The sequence below is a fragment of the Anabas testudineus genome, chromosome 5 (genome assembly GCF_900324465.2).
Source record: "Anabas testudineus chromosome 5, fAnaTes1.2, whole genome shotgun sequence".
Taxonomy (NCBI): Eukaryota; Metazoa; Chordata; class Actinopteri; order Anabantiformes; family Anabantidae; genus Anabas; species Anabas testudineus.
The window spans coordinates 4759910-4777059 of record NC_046614.1 but is presented as its reverse complement, the minus strand read 5'-3'; the positions used below and the strand labels follow the sequence as shown (position 1 = coordinate 4777059).

Below are 17150 nucleotides of genomic sequence, written 5' to 3'. Positions count from 1 at the left end.
CAAGAGTCACCACATGTATCAAGACAGAATTGAATTTCTCAGATGGAAGTCATCAAAGCTTTGCAAATAAATCAATACCACATCTACATGAGAAAGCATGCACAAAGCCACTAAGCAATGTGTTTGTAGTATCCAAATCAATATGATGAAACGACTCAAAGTAAAATGAGACACTCCATCAGATTCATATTTTTGCTGGCAGAGCCCATAGTGACATCAAATGAGACTGCAGACTGATTACTGAGAAGGGAGAGCTATAGCGGGCTGCTGGTTTTTATCTTAGGAGATGATCAAACGCACAGACAGATAAGCAGGAAAAAAGCAGAAGGAGGGAGGCGATCTTACCTAACACCATTAGTTGGGCACTGGAATAAATAATGCCATGTTTGTTTTCAGCCACACACTGATACATCCCGGAGTCTGACAGGTTTAACACAGCTATAGAAAGGGCCCCGTTTTCGATTTGTACCCGGCCCTGCGGACGAAAGAGAAACAGTTCTGCATATCCATTGCAAGGCCAGTCTATTATATCCAAAGGCACAGCAGCAATTACTGGTGCACCATGAGGGGAGGAGGACAGCAGGAGAGGAGAAAGAGAAGAAAAGCCAATAAGGGCCTTGTGGCATTCTACGTATGTTCAAGCTGAGGAGGCTGTGGTAAAACTGCTAACCTGCATCTCAGAAATACAGAAAAGGAGCAATGCTGACAATAGCACCAGCAGCATATTAAAAAGTCATTTAGTCTGTGTGGTTGTTCAGTTGGAAAAACTATAATGACAACGCTGATGATGACTTAGTGAATTTTCTATTTTTTATTTATTTATTTTTTAACCAAATGAGTCACAGTTGCTGAGTGCTGCAGGGGGAGTGGCTTCTTACAGTGCATTTTTAATTATAGATGCATATAGTCAGTGTGGGGGCTTAGTAAAACAGAATATATTAGTGATGTACAAAGTCACCTTACAGCATAACCTTCAGAGTCAACCTAATCTTTAAAGGAACACTACAGTGATTTTACTCAAAAAAACCTGTTTATTAGTTACATGGTGAGGTCAGTCTTGCAAACTCATTATTACCAACCTCTAAAATTAGCTTGATGATCTGTCTGATCCTGGCCTTAACTGTATCTGGATATCTTATCTTATCTGATCCATTCAATGTGACTAGATGTCCGTCACCAAAAGTGACTCACATTTAATGAAGATTACAATAGGGAAGGATCAACACAAAATGAATGCTTACATATACAGAGGCCAGTGGTATGAATATCATCATCCAGACAATGTATCCACATGTTGATGCCAAGTCAGCTTTTCTCAGCGTCTTTATTTTAAATCTATCTCTTGTGAGTCCTCCAACTTTATGAAAGCACAAATCACTGGAGTGCTCCTTTCATTTCATGAACGGTAGTTCTGCTAGCAGTGGTGCAAGCGGAAAAAAGATGAGAAGTGGATAATCCAGGACATGAACTGATCCACACCAGTGTACAGTAAGTGCATAATTAATCTTCTTTTCGCTGTTTGATTCAGATTTGTTAATTAGCAGATCTAACTTGCTATCCTTGCTAAGACGTCAGCAAAATGAAAAAGATTACAGGCTAAATGAAAGCTGTGAAAAAAAAAAAAAGACATGAGGCGCAGTCAAAAATTTGTTGCACATCAACTGTGCTAAGAGAGACAAGATTTTAGCAAAAAGGCCAGTGCTTCAGTGCTCCTTATTTATTTTAAGTGTGTGGAAATCTCCTTTAAGAAATTAAACACACCTCCGCCATCAGTTGTTCGCCATTCTTCAGCCAGCTGAAGGATGGTTTAGGCTTCCCACTGGCCTTACACTCCCAGAAGAGATTTTCCTCGATGGACAGAGCGGTGTCCGTCATTGTCTGGAGCCAGTGAGGTTTAGCTTTGGAATAAATGGGAGGATTAACTTTTCAAACATGTTTCAATTATAGAAGCAGTGGATTAGCGAAGAGTGGTACTGTATCACAAATCATGAAGCCGTTCAAGCAGTCTTGCAACTAATCATCAAAGTTTATACTCAACAAGTGGATTATGAGCATAATAAAAAACTACAGGTTGGTAAACAGATTTGAATGCTAACTGGGAATGGCATCCTCTTTTTTTTTCTTGGCAACATAATGCTCCACACATTATAGACTAATGGGTTTTCTGTCAAACAAATGAGATTCAATCTGCTGGTCACCTGCATGTTTGCTGTACAAATGTGGATGTCTGTCATAGACACACATTCTTTCCCGTATATACTTGTGTTCACTGTCATTCAATTTGAAATGGTCCACTAACCATGAAACGAAATCCGACCCCGCGCTGCATTTTTGCCCCGGCGATTCTCTGCCATGCACTCATACGTCCCGGCGTCTTCCTGCTGGAAATTAGGTATTTCGAGGACGGCGTTTGAATTCTTCATTTTGACTTTGCTGGGGAAAGGGACACCGCTGGTTCTCCTCCAGCTTATTTCTGGAACAGGGCTGCAGAAGAGGAACAAAAAGTTCCCATGATGGCAACTGTCAGTTGAATCACTGTGATCAAAGTGTGATTAAGCACAGAAGAATGGGTCTTGGAGCAAAAGCCTTGTGAATTATTGTTCCCAGCAAATCAAACTGCGATTGCTCAGATTTCAGAAGCTCTTAAAACAACTTTGATTTCTGCTCTCCTATGGATGGATGAATCTGAGAATGAGTAATGTTATGCTTGTGCATCCTTAAATCATCTTCAGTAGCACTAATTCATGCATGAATGAGCTTAGAGCTTATGTCACACACACACAATGGGGGTGACTTACTTTCCCAGAGCGAAGCATTCCAGTTTCACCACTGATTCCTTCGCAGCTGGAACTGAATCGGGGAAATGGACTTCTATTTTGGGTTCATATTCACCCATTACTCCTAGAAAAGAGGAGACAATAGATTACAAGCTTTTTTCATCAGTGATTAATACAAACAGTGGATCAAAGAGAAAGCTGTAACAGAGAGGTACACAAAAGTCTTAATGCACATGGAGTAAACAACAGAGGTGGCTTATAAAAGATTTAGAGAACACATCAGGGAAATGCAATGCGTAGTAGAGATTTATCACCTGTAGGGAGTTTGACTTCATTTATAACTTTATTTATATTCACATCACTAGAATGGGTCAAAGACTTCTTCGCACACATACTAGCATGCCCTTTACTATTACCAATTACAACACAGTCTGACAGCAAAAGCTGACTTGGGGTCCTACACAAGTTTTCAGATTAAATGTCAATAAGACTTTAGAGAGCTGTAAAAGCTGTGAGCATCTTACACAAAGTGAGGAAAATCGATTTACTGTTTAATTTATGGACGGTGATAAATAGGATGTTTGCACTGATGTAAAAAAAATGCATTTGTGAGTGTTTTGGATTTTGGATTAAAATTTATCTTACAGCAGTTTCAACAGACACCTGCTGACATAGGGGCGCACTTCAGAAAAAAACTTTATTTGGGTTTTATGAAAGGGTAGGGACCAATGGCATATATGATTGTTTAGGTTTAGGTTGATAAAAACATCTGTGATTAATTTAAAAATGTTGTATAATAAAAAAATCTTTTTAAATTAATGGCTTAGATACAAATTGTCTTATTAATACTTTTTGGAAGAGTTATACAAAATGATCCAAAGTTGTTACAAGGTTTGCCCCCCTTTAGTCCAGAGCTTTTTAACACAGCACATCAAAGCAGAGCCAGTTACATGGCAAAAACATCATTAATACAATTCCTTGCTTGTACTCCCCAGACTATTCCCTCTTGTATTCACACATGGGGTCAGTTGGACATTACATGGAGTTTGTACTAGGAAGCTAGCTGGGTTAAGAGAGTTTTATATCTCCTCTGGGTAATGTCTAGATAAGTTCAGGGTTCCGGTGCATTTCTGAAAACGGTTTCAAACAGGTAGCTAGCAGTTTGCTTGGCAGTTGTCAGGTGTAAATGACAGACAGCTGTTGAGCAGAGCTGTCAGCATATCCAAAACACACAACAACAACCCTCGAAACTTTGAATTGAGATGAGGCAGCGGTTACCTGTAGTTCACTGCATTTGAATTAATAGAAAATAATCAAATTTAAAATCACCATAGCAATGTTACCTAGAGAAATTACAATTATATTCTATAATGTTAACAATACATGACTTAGACAGAATAAATGTTTTTCTTTAAACCAAATTTAACCAAGTTTTGGAGATGAAGCACCAAACTGATGCCTGTTGGGCAATGACCCCTAACAACAGAGATGGAAATGTAGAAGCCATGGTCGTGGACACAATTCATTTGTATTTTTCTAGATTAAGACCACTTCACATATCCACCAGTTAGGCTGTACCTAACTAGTCCTTATGGGTGTATGAGGTGTGTTTCATGAGAACCTCATCTGGATGACTGCCAATCTTTACTGCCTTCTAGAAAACGTGGTTTATTGTCAATAACAGTCTAACATTAACTCTATATAAATGTCCTCATTCATATAATGAGTGATTTAAAGGTAACAATGTGACTGAATATTAATGGACGTGCATGCCCCGACATGGTACATGCAAAGTTTCAAGGTATTTACCATCACTTCTGAGGACAAGCGGTGTAGGAGAGCTGAGCACCTTCTCCCTCGTTACTGTGTTGTTCACCACACAGGTGTAGTTTCCTACATCTGAAGGCTCCACTTTGGCAATGTACAGACTTCCAGTCTCTTGAGAGACGAATCGACGATTGTCTTGTTGGACAAAGTAAGGGTATTCATTGAAGATCCATGCAAATGTCAGCTCTGGAACAAATAAGAAACCATAAAATTTAGTGCAGGTATAGTCCAAACACCGTCAAAGCTCATACTGATACTGAACTCTATGGTTGAGACATGCTGAAAGAAAGGAACATATCCCACTGTGGCTTAAAAATGTTAGCATGTCCTTTTCCTCCCCTTATCTCAGTTTCCTTGGGAAGTGATATCAAGACATGGCAAATGTATTAGTTACCGGTGCAGAAGAAATAAGAGACCTAGGGAAAGGGAGCGAAACAAAATGGATTACAGCACGTCAGTAGCCCTCCCCTGACACATGGCCTCCATTTTCCAGGTCCCTTAGTAACTTAGTTCATGGGAGGCACAAACGAATTGATGGATGGATTGATGTACGGAAGCAGGAATATGTTGTGATGCCCCTTCGCAAGGAGCAGGTCTACCATAACAAAAGAGAGGCCTGCCGTTATGAATTACCGTGTCCTTTTGAGAAGTGCAAGCTGCACAGATTTGCAAGGGCGAGGAGATGCTCTGTGTAATCTACTACTTCGGAGATGAGGGGCTCCGAGTCAAAAGGTGTACTTGAATGGAATTGAATGTCCGAGCTGGGTGCTGCGACCCAGATACAAAGCTCCTTCTGATTAGGCAAGCAGGAGTCACATAGTTCAGAGTCAGCATAGCTTCCATTTGAACTATGTGGCTCTAATGAACAGTGATAGAATTTTCCTAAGCCAATGTAAGTCTAGGGAAGAATGGGAATACAACACAAGGGTTTTTCAGCAATATAAAAAATATTTTTGTGACACAAGTACTGTATAGAAATGTCCATGTATCTTTGAGTACAAAAGTCCAACAAAAACAATTTTTGTCATTATATTGTATATTTACATTTACATTTACATTTACATTTAGTCATTTAGCAGACGCTTTTATCCAAAGCGACTTACAAGTGAGGAACAAGGCAAGCAAACAAAATCTATATATATGTATATAATATATCATATCTGAGAGACACGGCAGTGAATGTTGTAGCGGAAGAGAAAGGCTTTTGCAGCATTTAAAGTCAATGAAGCTCAACAAAAACCAAAAGGGATGCCTTATAGGTGTTAGATAAAGTTCAGTGGAGTTCAAGGTTATTCTATGAAGCACATCAATACTTTCAAAATTCAAGAGTGAGAAAGAAAAAGAGGGGGAGGAATCTAGTGGAAAAGAAGAGAGAGAGTCAGTGGGCGCAACAGGGCGAGGAAGGAAGAAAGGGACAGCGGGCTTACAGTGCTTAACTTTCATTCACTTCAAAAAATGTGAGAAAACACAATAGTGCTACGGTTACAGCAGCCAACCGCGTATAAGCCTATGTCAGAGAGGAAAGCTGTCAAACTGTATTTCACACAGAGTACTCTGACCGATTATCCCATAGACCAGCTGTACAAAGCACTGAGCTACAAACTGTTCTCTTGTGAAGAAAATTGGTTGTTCCAATGTGCAAGCTACTGTATCAACCTAGGCAGCAGCCATTGTCCATGTTCTCAGTTTTCTGCAGTGTGGGGGGTGCAGAGCAGTCTTTATCTCATTTTGTACCCTCTCATTTATACAGTAGAAGATGTTTTTAACCTCTCCATGAAGAGTGTTTGGAGGTGCCTAAATACAAGGCTACAGCCAGTAGCTGACTAGTTTTGCATAAACACTGGAAACAAGGGGAAACATAAAAAAATAAATTCATCTGTTAGTACATTTAAAGAATAAGAATTTATTTGTTATTTATGTATTGTATTAATTTGTAGTTCTCTACAAATACTCTTATTTAGCCCTCTGGAAAATGTGTAAAAATTATAAGTTTTACAGAAACCTAGCCCAGGAAATAGTCCAGCACAAAATCCCTCATAAAACCAACCTGGTGTTTTTTGAACATAAGCATTTCTAGACTCTGTGCTAACCTAAGCTTAGCTGAAGTTTCATATTTAGGAACATGAGAAGTACAGAATTGATCTTTTCATTTAATTATCATTAAGAAAGCAAATACAAACATTTACAAAAATTTCATATTATGCCTTTAAGACTTACTTGAGAAACATATTGCTTTAATTAGCAAAACGTCAGAATAAGGAAAAAATAACTAAGTAGGGATTAGGGATTTGTGGTATTCTGCATAAATGACATAAGGGAATGATTATTAAGAACATGTGTGCACATAAATAGGTGTAAAAACAGATTAAGGGAGTAATCCTTTATCAAAGGTTGCCATGTGAAATGAGTGGAGGTACTGTAATTCCTCTGAGTCATGTTTAAATAGAAATGACAGGCACAAAAATGGCATGTGTAAACTTACCTCCAGAGTGTGCAGGCGGTCCACACAACAACACCACCCCTTGGCCCTCACGGACGTTAACAGCACTCCTCACTGTTTGGGTTTTGAAGTTATCAAGATCTGATGAGTCAAATAAAAATTAGACCGCAGCTCCATAAAATGGAATTTCATCCAACATAGGACTATGTGTCAGACAGCAAAAAAGTATGTTTTTATATAGGCTATATTCTCAAGGGTTTCTTTAAACAGGATACTTCTGAAAATAGGGAAAAAACCTTCCCAAACTCCCTTTACTGATTCACTGAGGCATGTTTTTGATGTTACTTTATGAGCACCGGGACTTTAATAGGGCATCATTGATTGCCATGGGACACCTCCTGATAGCCTCTGTTGCTTCCAAAAGCATCTGGGGTGCTGATGAAATAGCTGGACCAGACTTGATGACGTTTACCTTTTATTACTACGTTTTAGATGAAGAGTTTAAGACGAAATTTGACAAAATGAAGGGGGCAGTGGGGAGCAGGAAGCGCTCTGCGCGGACTGAACAAACATGGGGGAGCGTGCATGACAAATGACAGTTTGCAGTGCCAGCAGCAATAAGTAACATCATTATTAAATGTGGTGTAATCTTGCACTTAAAAGCATTAGCTTCCCCATCAATACTCTCAGCACAATCTATCCCCTGCAAATGAATGAGCAGTTGCTGGCAGACAAAACATAAACCTGGGATGATAAACCACCCCTGGCTTCATGACTGATGGAGGGAAGCTGCCGCAGTCTGCTCTGTACTCTGTCTGCACCCTCTGGCTAACAGCCTAGAGTAAGCCTTCCAAACACAAACAAAAGAAAGTCAGTGTGACCGATAAGGGAAATTAGGAGAAGGAAGATTATGGAGAGAAGTGGGACAGAGTGTTGGTAAGATTAATGAGCAGCTCTCTGATGACCGCAGTGGAATCAAACAGAGCCAAGTCACGGCAGGACACCGAAGAGGCCACAGGAGGAGATGGCTGACTTGAAATATACAGACAGAGGCGATATCCTTCTGATCTCCCCAGGCCATCTTAGTAAATACAGAGTCCATCTCCTAAAGACATTTATGATTCTAGGGAGCAAGATTCTCATTCTCATGAAAACGTCCAGCATAGCCGTTGATAATTATAACAGCAATGCTTTTGGAAACAGCAGGAGGTGACTCAGAGAGGTACTAATAATTACTTAGTGGACAAGGAAAGGATGATTCCTTCACCCAGTTTGCACAAAATGGCACAGAGAAGGGTAGAGCTGTGGCTGGGCTCAGTGCTGGAGGGGATACACTTCTCTCCACTCTGGCCTCTGAGCAGAAGAATAATGGGCTTCACTGGAGTGAACTGACCACACATTGTAACTCCGAGAGCTAGAGGCCAAACTCACTGTAGCTGCAGTGATTCCTTTGTAAGCAGAATCAGTCTCTGCCATATAGGAATGGAGGGGCTTGAGATTACTGAGAGCGACCGTGGCAGCTCGAAGATGATTGGTCTGGGCACAGGCGCCACCATAGAGACATCCCCTGTCATACATGTATATCTTGTCCTACAGAGTTCCTGTGCAAAGCTATTTTTACCTGCTTCAGTGGCATCACAACACAACATGTTTGTTTTTGTTTCATTTGTTTTTTCACATAACTTTGGTTAATCGCAATGGTTGTTTTCTTTTTGTACCACTGACCATTTCTATCACTTTTGATAACACTGTAGTCATTTAATCAGTAGCTGAGAGCAGGACAACATGACCACGTAGCATTGTGAGAAATGGAAGTAGTAATAATGGTCTGTTTTACCTAATAACGTATTAACTGATTACTTTTGCTAACTGGGAGAAGCTGTGCAAGTTATAAACCTTATGCTGACAAATAATCTCTATTAAAAAGCAGATATTGTTATATTTGGACAGAGCGAGGCTAGCTGTTTCAGTCTTTGTGCTAAGCTACAAAGACTAGAAACAGGCTGCTGGCATTTGCTTTATATTTAACAGAAAAAATAAATGTGATATTAATTTTTATATTTAAGTCTTGTAAAAAGAACATAGTATTTATTTAACACAAATATATATATATTTTACTAAGAAAACTCAAACTACTACATACTAAGAATAGTGGCAAACCAAAAAAATCTATTTGTTTAGAAGAAATCTGTAAATCTGTACCAACTACATAAGAACACAGTGATTAAGAGCATGTGTGCACATAAATCAGTGTAAAAATAGATTAAGTGAAGACATTTTACATGGTGCTATGGGGTTTGCAAACAGTTGGTTATTAACACATCTAGTAGAGAGTCATGTGAGTGGTGGGAGACAGTCTAAGTGAATAAAACATTAAAGATACAGGTTATTGAAACCAAAACAGAGTGCTGAAAGATGCTAAAACAAACAGAAAAAAAGGGTGGCATATATTCTACTCTTCTATGTGCATAACCCAGTATAAAAAGTTTAATTAGTTCAGCCACTGTACACTATGCGTGTATAAATGAATATAGGACTACAAACTGCCTGAATTCAGAGCGTTGAATACAGCACAGCCCCAATTTCTTCAGTGGCCAGTTGGGGTATTGCAATATAACATTACCCATGGTTCAAAAAATGAACACTTTCCCCATATATTCCATAATTTTCTGAAATAACTATTGACAGGACACAACTGCAACAAGGTCAGTTTTTACTATATTAGATCACTGAAGTTTTATATTTATAAAATCTATAAAAGGCACTTTCGTTGAATCCCAATGTCAAGTCAGGGGCCAAGTGAGTAGGGCCGGAAAATAAATAAACACTAATGTGTATTTACAGTTGGCTTCAAACATCAGAAGCAAACCAAGCAAAGCTAGAAAACTTTTTTGGCTTAAGTTGTTGGTGAGCAATTTTCAATCAGTTGAATGGGCTCCATCTTGGAGTCCAGTATGTAGTTCTAACAGTAGATCCATAGTAAACTGTGATGGATGTTTTCAGTAGACAGCTTGGGTAATAATTCTACTGACTGTCTTAGTTTCTCTTCCAGAATTGTTTTTTTTTTCAAGCCTATGGGAGCTTGTGTGTATCATATCTTGTTGCCTAAGTGGGCATGATTCTTACCCTGTTTCACTTTCCACTTACCAGATCTTAGAAATGACGATAAATGGCCAAAACTATAAAAATAAGGATATATTACAATGCTGCAGGCTGTGAGTTTGTCTTTAATTCCGCTGTACAATACTACATTATTGCAATAGTATTTTCTTTATCACAAACGTAAGCTGTCAGACATGTTAGCTAATAATGATTACAGCTAAATTTTGAGGGCAAGCAAATCAGCAAAGATGGTAAAACATTTCTATCTAAGGGCGGTGGCCTCATTATACGGGAAAACAGAGCATCAACCATGCTGATCTCCTAGACCTCCCTCACTGTGCATTAGGCAAGACAATAAATGTCAAGCAGCTCTGCTCTTCACCCAGTCCCCACAAGTGAGATTCATTACTAGGCTATAGGGATAATGGCAGCCCATCTCCTGAGAGGAAGTGAAAGGCTCTCTATCCTTGGGACATGATCAATAGTCTGCAGGCTTGATCAAGAGAGGAGAGGTGCCTCTGCAGTGCCTGTCTAGAAGGTAGGACCCCACTCCACAGCTTCACTTTCCAGCCCACCTTTTGTCTTTTAAGCAGTAGACTGATATAGCAGCATACAGCCTGTCTGATCCACTCACAGCCCACTGTATACATTATACATAGATGTGACTGGTGATTACAAAGACACAAACACTTCTTAAACATTATTTGTGTTCGTTAGCTTTAAAGTCTGGATCACAGGAGCCTGCGCATCACTTTGCAAAATATGAGTCAATTCAGACTCAGCGTAGATGCTGTCAGAGTTGGAACCACTAATGAGAATCAATGGAGTTCAGAGGCAGTCAGTAGCTGCCTCACCCACTGTGTTTGTTGCATCTGACATTTCATTCGATTACCATTTCCCTTCTGAAAAATCTATTCCCAGGCAATCTAAATGAGAAATCGGAATAATAAAGAAAAAAAAAAAAGAAAGCAGGCCTGGGCCACAAGCAAATTATGTACATCAGGTTGAGATACAGCAAATACAAAGTGATGGCAGAATGTTATAACAATGTCAGAGCAATGGCAGAAACGTGTTAGCAATTGTAGAATCACTTACATGCAAATTGGAGGCTGGCTCTGCGGGTGAGGATGGACCCCCACGTATTGAAGGCCATGCACTGGTACACCCCGGTGTCTTGGTCCTTGTCCAGGTTGCTAATGATCAGGCTGCCCCCAGACATGCGACGCCGGTAGTCATTCCCCAGATCAATGAGTGTTCCGTTTAGTGACCATCTGGAAAAATGCAAACACAATCAGTAGCTGAGTCCCCTGGAGATGCACACCCGCAGTGTTTATCACAGAGATTGATTTGATCAGGTCGACCACTTCTTGCTGAGACGATAAAAGATGAGTAATAAGAGTAGGGTTATGTATTATTAACAGAAATTTGGAAGTTGGTGTGAATATTTCTTACAGCAAGTTAGTAAGACAGAAAATATTTCTGGACATTGCAGACAGAAATAGCTCCCAGCTTTCATCAGCTTGTTCTGCTATTCATTTAGGCAAAAATCCAAAAGTGAGCAAATCTGCTGTGGTGAGTATTGATTTTCTCCTGCATGCATGGTGAAGTAGATTTTATTTCATCTCAGTTTTAATTACTTCAACTAAGGAGATCTAAACCTGCTAGCAGGATATCTGGAAAAACATGTTAAGAGATCTTATCGATGTTTGAGTGGAAATGTTAGCAGGATAGTTCAAAAACATATAGGCAGACGTTAGGGAAATTTGGTGGATATTTAGGCTAAAGAGGCAGAAGAGGAACTGTTTCAGTGATGGTATAGAATAAATGAAATGTCTGTTGGTCAGTACACCAGTTGGAAATAAAGTGCCCTTAAAGACAACTGATTTTATAATTAAGAGAAGATATGAAACGTCAGACGTGATACGTCAGGGTACGCTAAACAACACAGAAGATAGCACCTATCATATCAGATCACCCAAATTCATTAGGGTTGGCAAACCTGGTGGATAGGGGATTGAATTCGGCCTGATTTTTCTGAGGATGGATGAAAGGGCAGCGTGATAAATAGAAGACAGGTTATGTCTAAGGCCTCCACCTCTGTTGAATGTCATTTATCCTTTAAATGGAGGTACATTGCTGATTCAGGTCCTGAGGTGTTACTCCTCCTGTGCTGTGCCGTCCTCTTGTGTAGCAGCAGTTTAGTTCCTCTAGTGTACAGTTCGGAGCATTCTTCAATGCATTGAACTGCATACACTATATTGCTCATCTTGTGTCTTGGAGTCCGGTCTTTTGGGTGGACGAGTCTCTGTCTGAGTGTGTTGGTGGATTTGAAGTGGGGCAGGTATGTGGTGTTTTCCTAAAATTCTTGTCAATTTCTCATACACTCCAGTTATTGGATGAGTAGTAACATGTTTAGTCCAGTTGCATTGACTCAACTTCCAGATAAGTTCAGCTAGATGACTAAGAATCTTCACCGACATATTGGAACATATAAATGACAGGTGTTTCTTGTTACCCAGTTGTGTGTTGTGAGATTAGTTGTTGTTGTACGTTTGGAGGATTCTGTACCAAAACAAGTATTGGATACATTCTCATGACATTTGGTGCAGACATCCTCAGCTCCCCTGAGAATGAATTGTAATAGCTTCCATGACCCCCTAAGTTTTGAGGTCACATTTCTCTGACCAATACTTTCAAGTACCCACAAAGTAAATTAAGTAATTAGTCACTAACATACAGCAGTATAGCAGCAATACGAGAATTTAAAAGTACTCTCTTACTACTAGTAAAAGATATCAGAATATGTATTCAGTAAAAATACATATTTACTATTCAGTCGAAATGGGTTCAGTCTGTGTTGTGTCTTTTACATATTGGTTGTTGATATCATTAATAATGATTGCTTGCTTAACATAATATGCCTTTTAATGTTGTAGCTGACTGTGGCAGAGCTCATTTGACTTTTATATTCAATTGGGTGTTTCCATGTACCACATCAATGTATATAATGTTTTGTATACTCTTTATGCAATAGGTTTATAAAATCGGCCTCTAACTATAGCTGCCAAATAAACATGGTGAAGTAAAAAATACAATATGAACCTCTGAAATGTAATGGATTAAGTGCATAAAACAGCAGAAAAACATTTGGCTATTGTACAACTGCATGTGTGACATGATGTGAATCTTAATCTGAATGCAGATTAGAAATGTCTAAACATTCTGTGTCATCAAATTACACTATCTAAAGGATTGTGCAGCCCTGTCAGAGTTCTGCTCTCTGCAAGTGCTTTGTAATTAGTTTATGTTTGCGTCTTCGTGTCTCTGACTTATTGCTTTGACACCTTAATATAGTATTGTCTACAGACCATTTCCTTCAGAGAAAGGTCACAAGATACTCTGATATGTGCACTGAGTTCAGGGAGTGGCAGCTATTAATCACTGCGAACCAACAGAGACAAAACACTGAATGAACAATGAAAACACTTCATACTGTACATAACTCTTTGAAATCTACAGGCTGTCAGTCTGATGGCGACATATTTGAAGATGATGAGTGATACCTATTCGAGCAGCATGGATATCAGGACTTTATCTCTGAACATAAACACAATTGAAAAATGACTTTCCCATTGCTTTCTTCCAGAATTCGAGAAACAAAGCAATATTTGAATGCCAAGTGTACGTCTGCCTCAGCAACAAGACTGCAAAATGACAATTGCAATGATAAGGAGAAAAAAAAAATCAATATTATTTTTTCCCCTCCCAGGCAAACTAACAGGCAGTTAGAATTATGCTTCATGCAGTCTTAAAGCCAGTCATGGCTCTCCCCAGTTTCCTGCCTGGCAGACTACAAAAGACGAAGCTGTCTTTCATCTTGTTGCCTGCATTATTCATCTAACAGTCTGTGCCACTCACTTAATCTGACTGATTTTGTCACTGTGCCAACAATGATATTGCTTTTAAACGCCCTATACTGTACTTGTCACTTGTTTCCAAGAATATACAGTATATATGTGAAAACATGCACTCAATGATAACTTAATGTGACAATTTCAAATAAAACACACATATTACTAAAGTGTTTTTTGATGCAGTGCTTGTATTTCTCCATTCGGATTATTCTCCACTCTCCTTTCCCTCCTCTGTTTCTGCCAAAGGGAGGATTAATGTATGTTTAAACGGAGAGGAGGTTAAATAGAAAAGCATGGGAAGCTAGTTAGATTTGCTGCCACCAAGCATGATTGAACTTCATGGGAGAGGAAGGTGGGCAGTCTGGACAGATCACACACCCCTGGAGCTGATGGCTAGTCAGGTGTGATGGTGCCTCTGTGGCACTGACACAATGAGTCAAGTCACCGACCTACTCTAGCTGGAGAAACACCTGAGACAGGCTCTGATATTAGATGGCTAACCCGGGAGCAGTCGGGTTTGCCTTTTCCATATGAGCCCAGAAAAGTGAATGAGATTCTAAGGGAAAGCAAAACGAACACAAGCAAACTGGATGCAGTCATTTTGTCAAAAGGTGTTAAGGAGAATGGGTCAAAATTAATACAATCTGAACTATTCAAAGGGTAATTTTCACATTTTTGTCAAAATGAGTGTGTGTGCATGTAGAATGGCAGCTATGTCACAGTTTTCATCCTGACCAGCTGTGAACAAAATAATAAACCTGCAATTCCAACTTCTCACATAGTGACAGTGGGAGGTGAAGAACTGTGAACCTTTACACCCAGAAAATAAAATGCACTGCACACACCATCTTTAGAACCCAGCTCAGTTTTTGCATATTTTAAAATTTGAGTCTTCCACTCAGTGGACAATGTTTATACTCAGTTCCTTGATGTAATTTGGATAAATATGATGAATATCACCCAGACCCATATACTGCAGAACATTCAGCACCTGAAAATTTGTTTGGAGACTGGACTACTTTGATGTCGGTCCTGGCCTCGGCGGACGTCGGAAGCTGTTTCTTGGAGGTCTCGACTCAACGCTCGATAGTCAAGGAATGGAACAAGTCTGCCTGCAATAACTAACTGGACTCCATATTAACTTAAAAGACATTAACTGTTATACTGGACTGCCTGCTGCCTACACAGCATGTAATCACCCATATGAGGATGGGTTCCCTGTTGAGTCTGGTTCCTCTCAAGGTTTCTTCCTGTTGCCTTCTCAGGGAGTTTTTCCTTGCCACTGTCGCCCTCGGCTTGCTCATCAGGGACAATCTGATTATTATGATTCTTACACATTCACTGTTCATGTACTGTTCTTTGGTTGTGTAAAGCTGCTTTGTGACAATGTCAATTGTAAAAAGCGCTCTACAAATAAAATTGAATTGAATTGAATTGAATTGAAAATCAATGCTGTTGCAAAATTTCCCTGATCTTTCTGGATTACAGCTGTTTCCAAGACCATTCACTGTTTCACTGTTCTCGGAATACAACACAGAGAAGCATACTGTGGTTCAGAAAAATAATAATGAACAGTATTCAGGTCGTTTCTTTCATCTGGCATTTCAATCAAATAGGCACCACCCATAAGTCAGTCTCTGTAAACTGGTAGCCTAATGAGTTATGTAATGAGTTCATTGTTATGAGTTGAGTTATATACCATTATTAACATCACATTTTGGGATGATGGTCTTAGATACAGTAAATCTCTGGCTCATTATTAGTGTAGGGTTATTAACTCATGAAATGTTAAAATTTAATTTATTAATACATAAGCATAAGTAAATTGTTTTTTGGTATATGCAGTTAGTAAGTCATGTGTAGCTGAACAACATTAGCAGGCCATTTGTATTTACAAATGATAACGCTATATAGAACAATAATAAAGGGTAATAAACAAAAATGTTGAAATGTGTTAATACTACTAACATATTAATATTCATATAGTGGAGTGTGGTTGATTAATGATCTAAAGCAAAACCACAAACATCTGAAGAAGGATTTTTCACAACCTGGCAACTAAGAAGTTTAGCTTATTAATGGTGTGCAACTGATCATCAGTAATGACTTGCTGCCATTATTAAAGTTATAGGTTGCTATTAACAGACCATTTGCAAGATGTAATTATTGAAAAGTAGAACTGATACATTTTGGTTAGTGGCTATTAGTGACTATACTACAAACACTACAGTACTACAGTACTATCGACAATGTGCACTTAACAGTGAATGTTTTGAATGACAATAAACTGGATATTCTATTCTATTCTATTCTATTCTATTCCACTTACCTGCATAGGGTTAGTGAATGATTTTGGACTCTTCTTTAAGACATTCAAATGTTTTAACTAACCACCAGCTGCATGGTGTATGCAGTACATATGGTCAACTCTTTGTTGTATTACAGCTCAGTGTTTCCCATCCTGAAGGTCCCGAGATACATCTGGCAGATCTCAAAGGGATAGCGAACAGAATGTTAATATTTCTTTTTTTCTTTGATTTTGGCACCCCTCACATGTCCATACTAAGACCATGATCTGTGATCGGGGGTCACAGGTAAGCATTCCTTTGTTTAAATGTTCACAAGTGAAAAAGAAACAGCCAGTGACAATGAGCTGCTAATCTGGATAGAGGCAATTCAGCCTAAATAACTGTAACAATAATAGATAAGCAGTCTTCTACTTGGGGCAAAATACATAATAATGTTTAAAGCAACATTAATCCTCCCCCTGTATAATTCTCCCTCAAGCAGCTGAAACTGGATCAGTACTACAGAGAGGTGAAGCAGGCAGCGCAGAGGTCTTAATGTTAGCGCAGCCCAAACTGAAACACAACGGATCTAACACCACATGAAGCCCAAGAGGAGCTTACAGTAAGTCCAGGCGAACAGTCCTATTTGCTGCGGTGTGCTGCAGGCGCAGGCTGATCTGAGCATGCTCTGAATGAACTCCCCATGACCTTGAGGTTCACATCAATTTTGCATGAGGTCTCTTCATCAAATAGACTGGGGATAGCACTGCAGCACTTGCTCACCTGGATTTCCTTGAGGCCA

The 17150-nt window shown here is 39.3% G+C and overlaps 1 protein-coding gene across 1 annotated transcript in view; it reads right to left on the bottom strand.

Annotated features, from left to right (window-relative positions):
* The window catches only part of cntn3b (contactin 3b), a 51929-nt gene that overhangs the window by 21718 nt on the left and 13061 nt on the right, over nt 1-17150 (bottom strand). The window contains exons 4-10 of the mRNA XM_026346812.1: nt 11242-11417; nt 7087-7185; nt 4587-4790; nt 2799-2901; nt 2300-2484; nt 1762-1898; nt 346-475 (exon numbers count right to left, since the gene is read on the bottom strand). Of these exons, the coding sequence (XP_026202597.1) occupies nt 346-475; nt 1762-1898; nt 2300-2484; nt 2799-2901; nt 4587-4790; nt 7087-7185; nt 11242-11417 (1034 nt within the window). The remainder of the gene's footprint in view (nt 1-345; nt 476-1761; nt 1899-2299; nt 2485-2798; nt 2902-4586; nt 4791-7086; nt 7186-11241; nt 11418-17150) is intronic.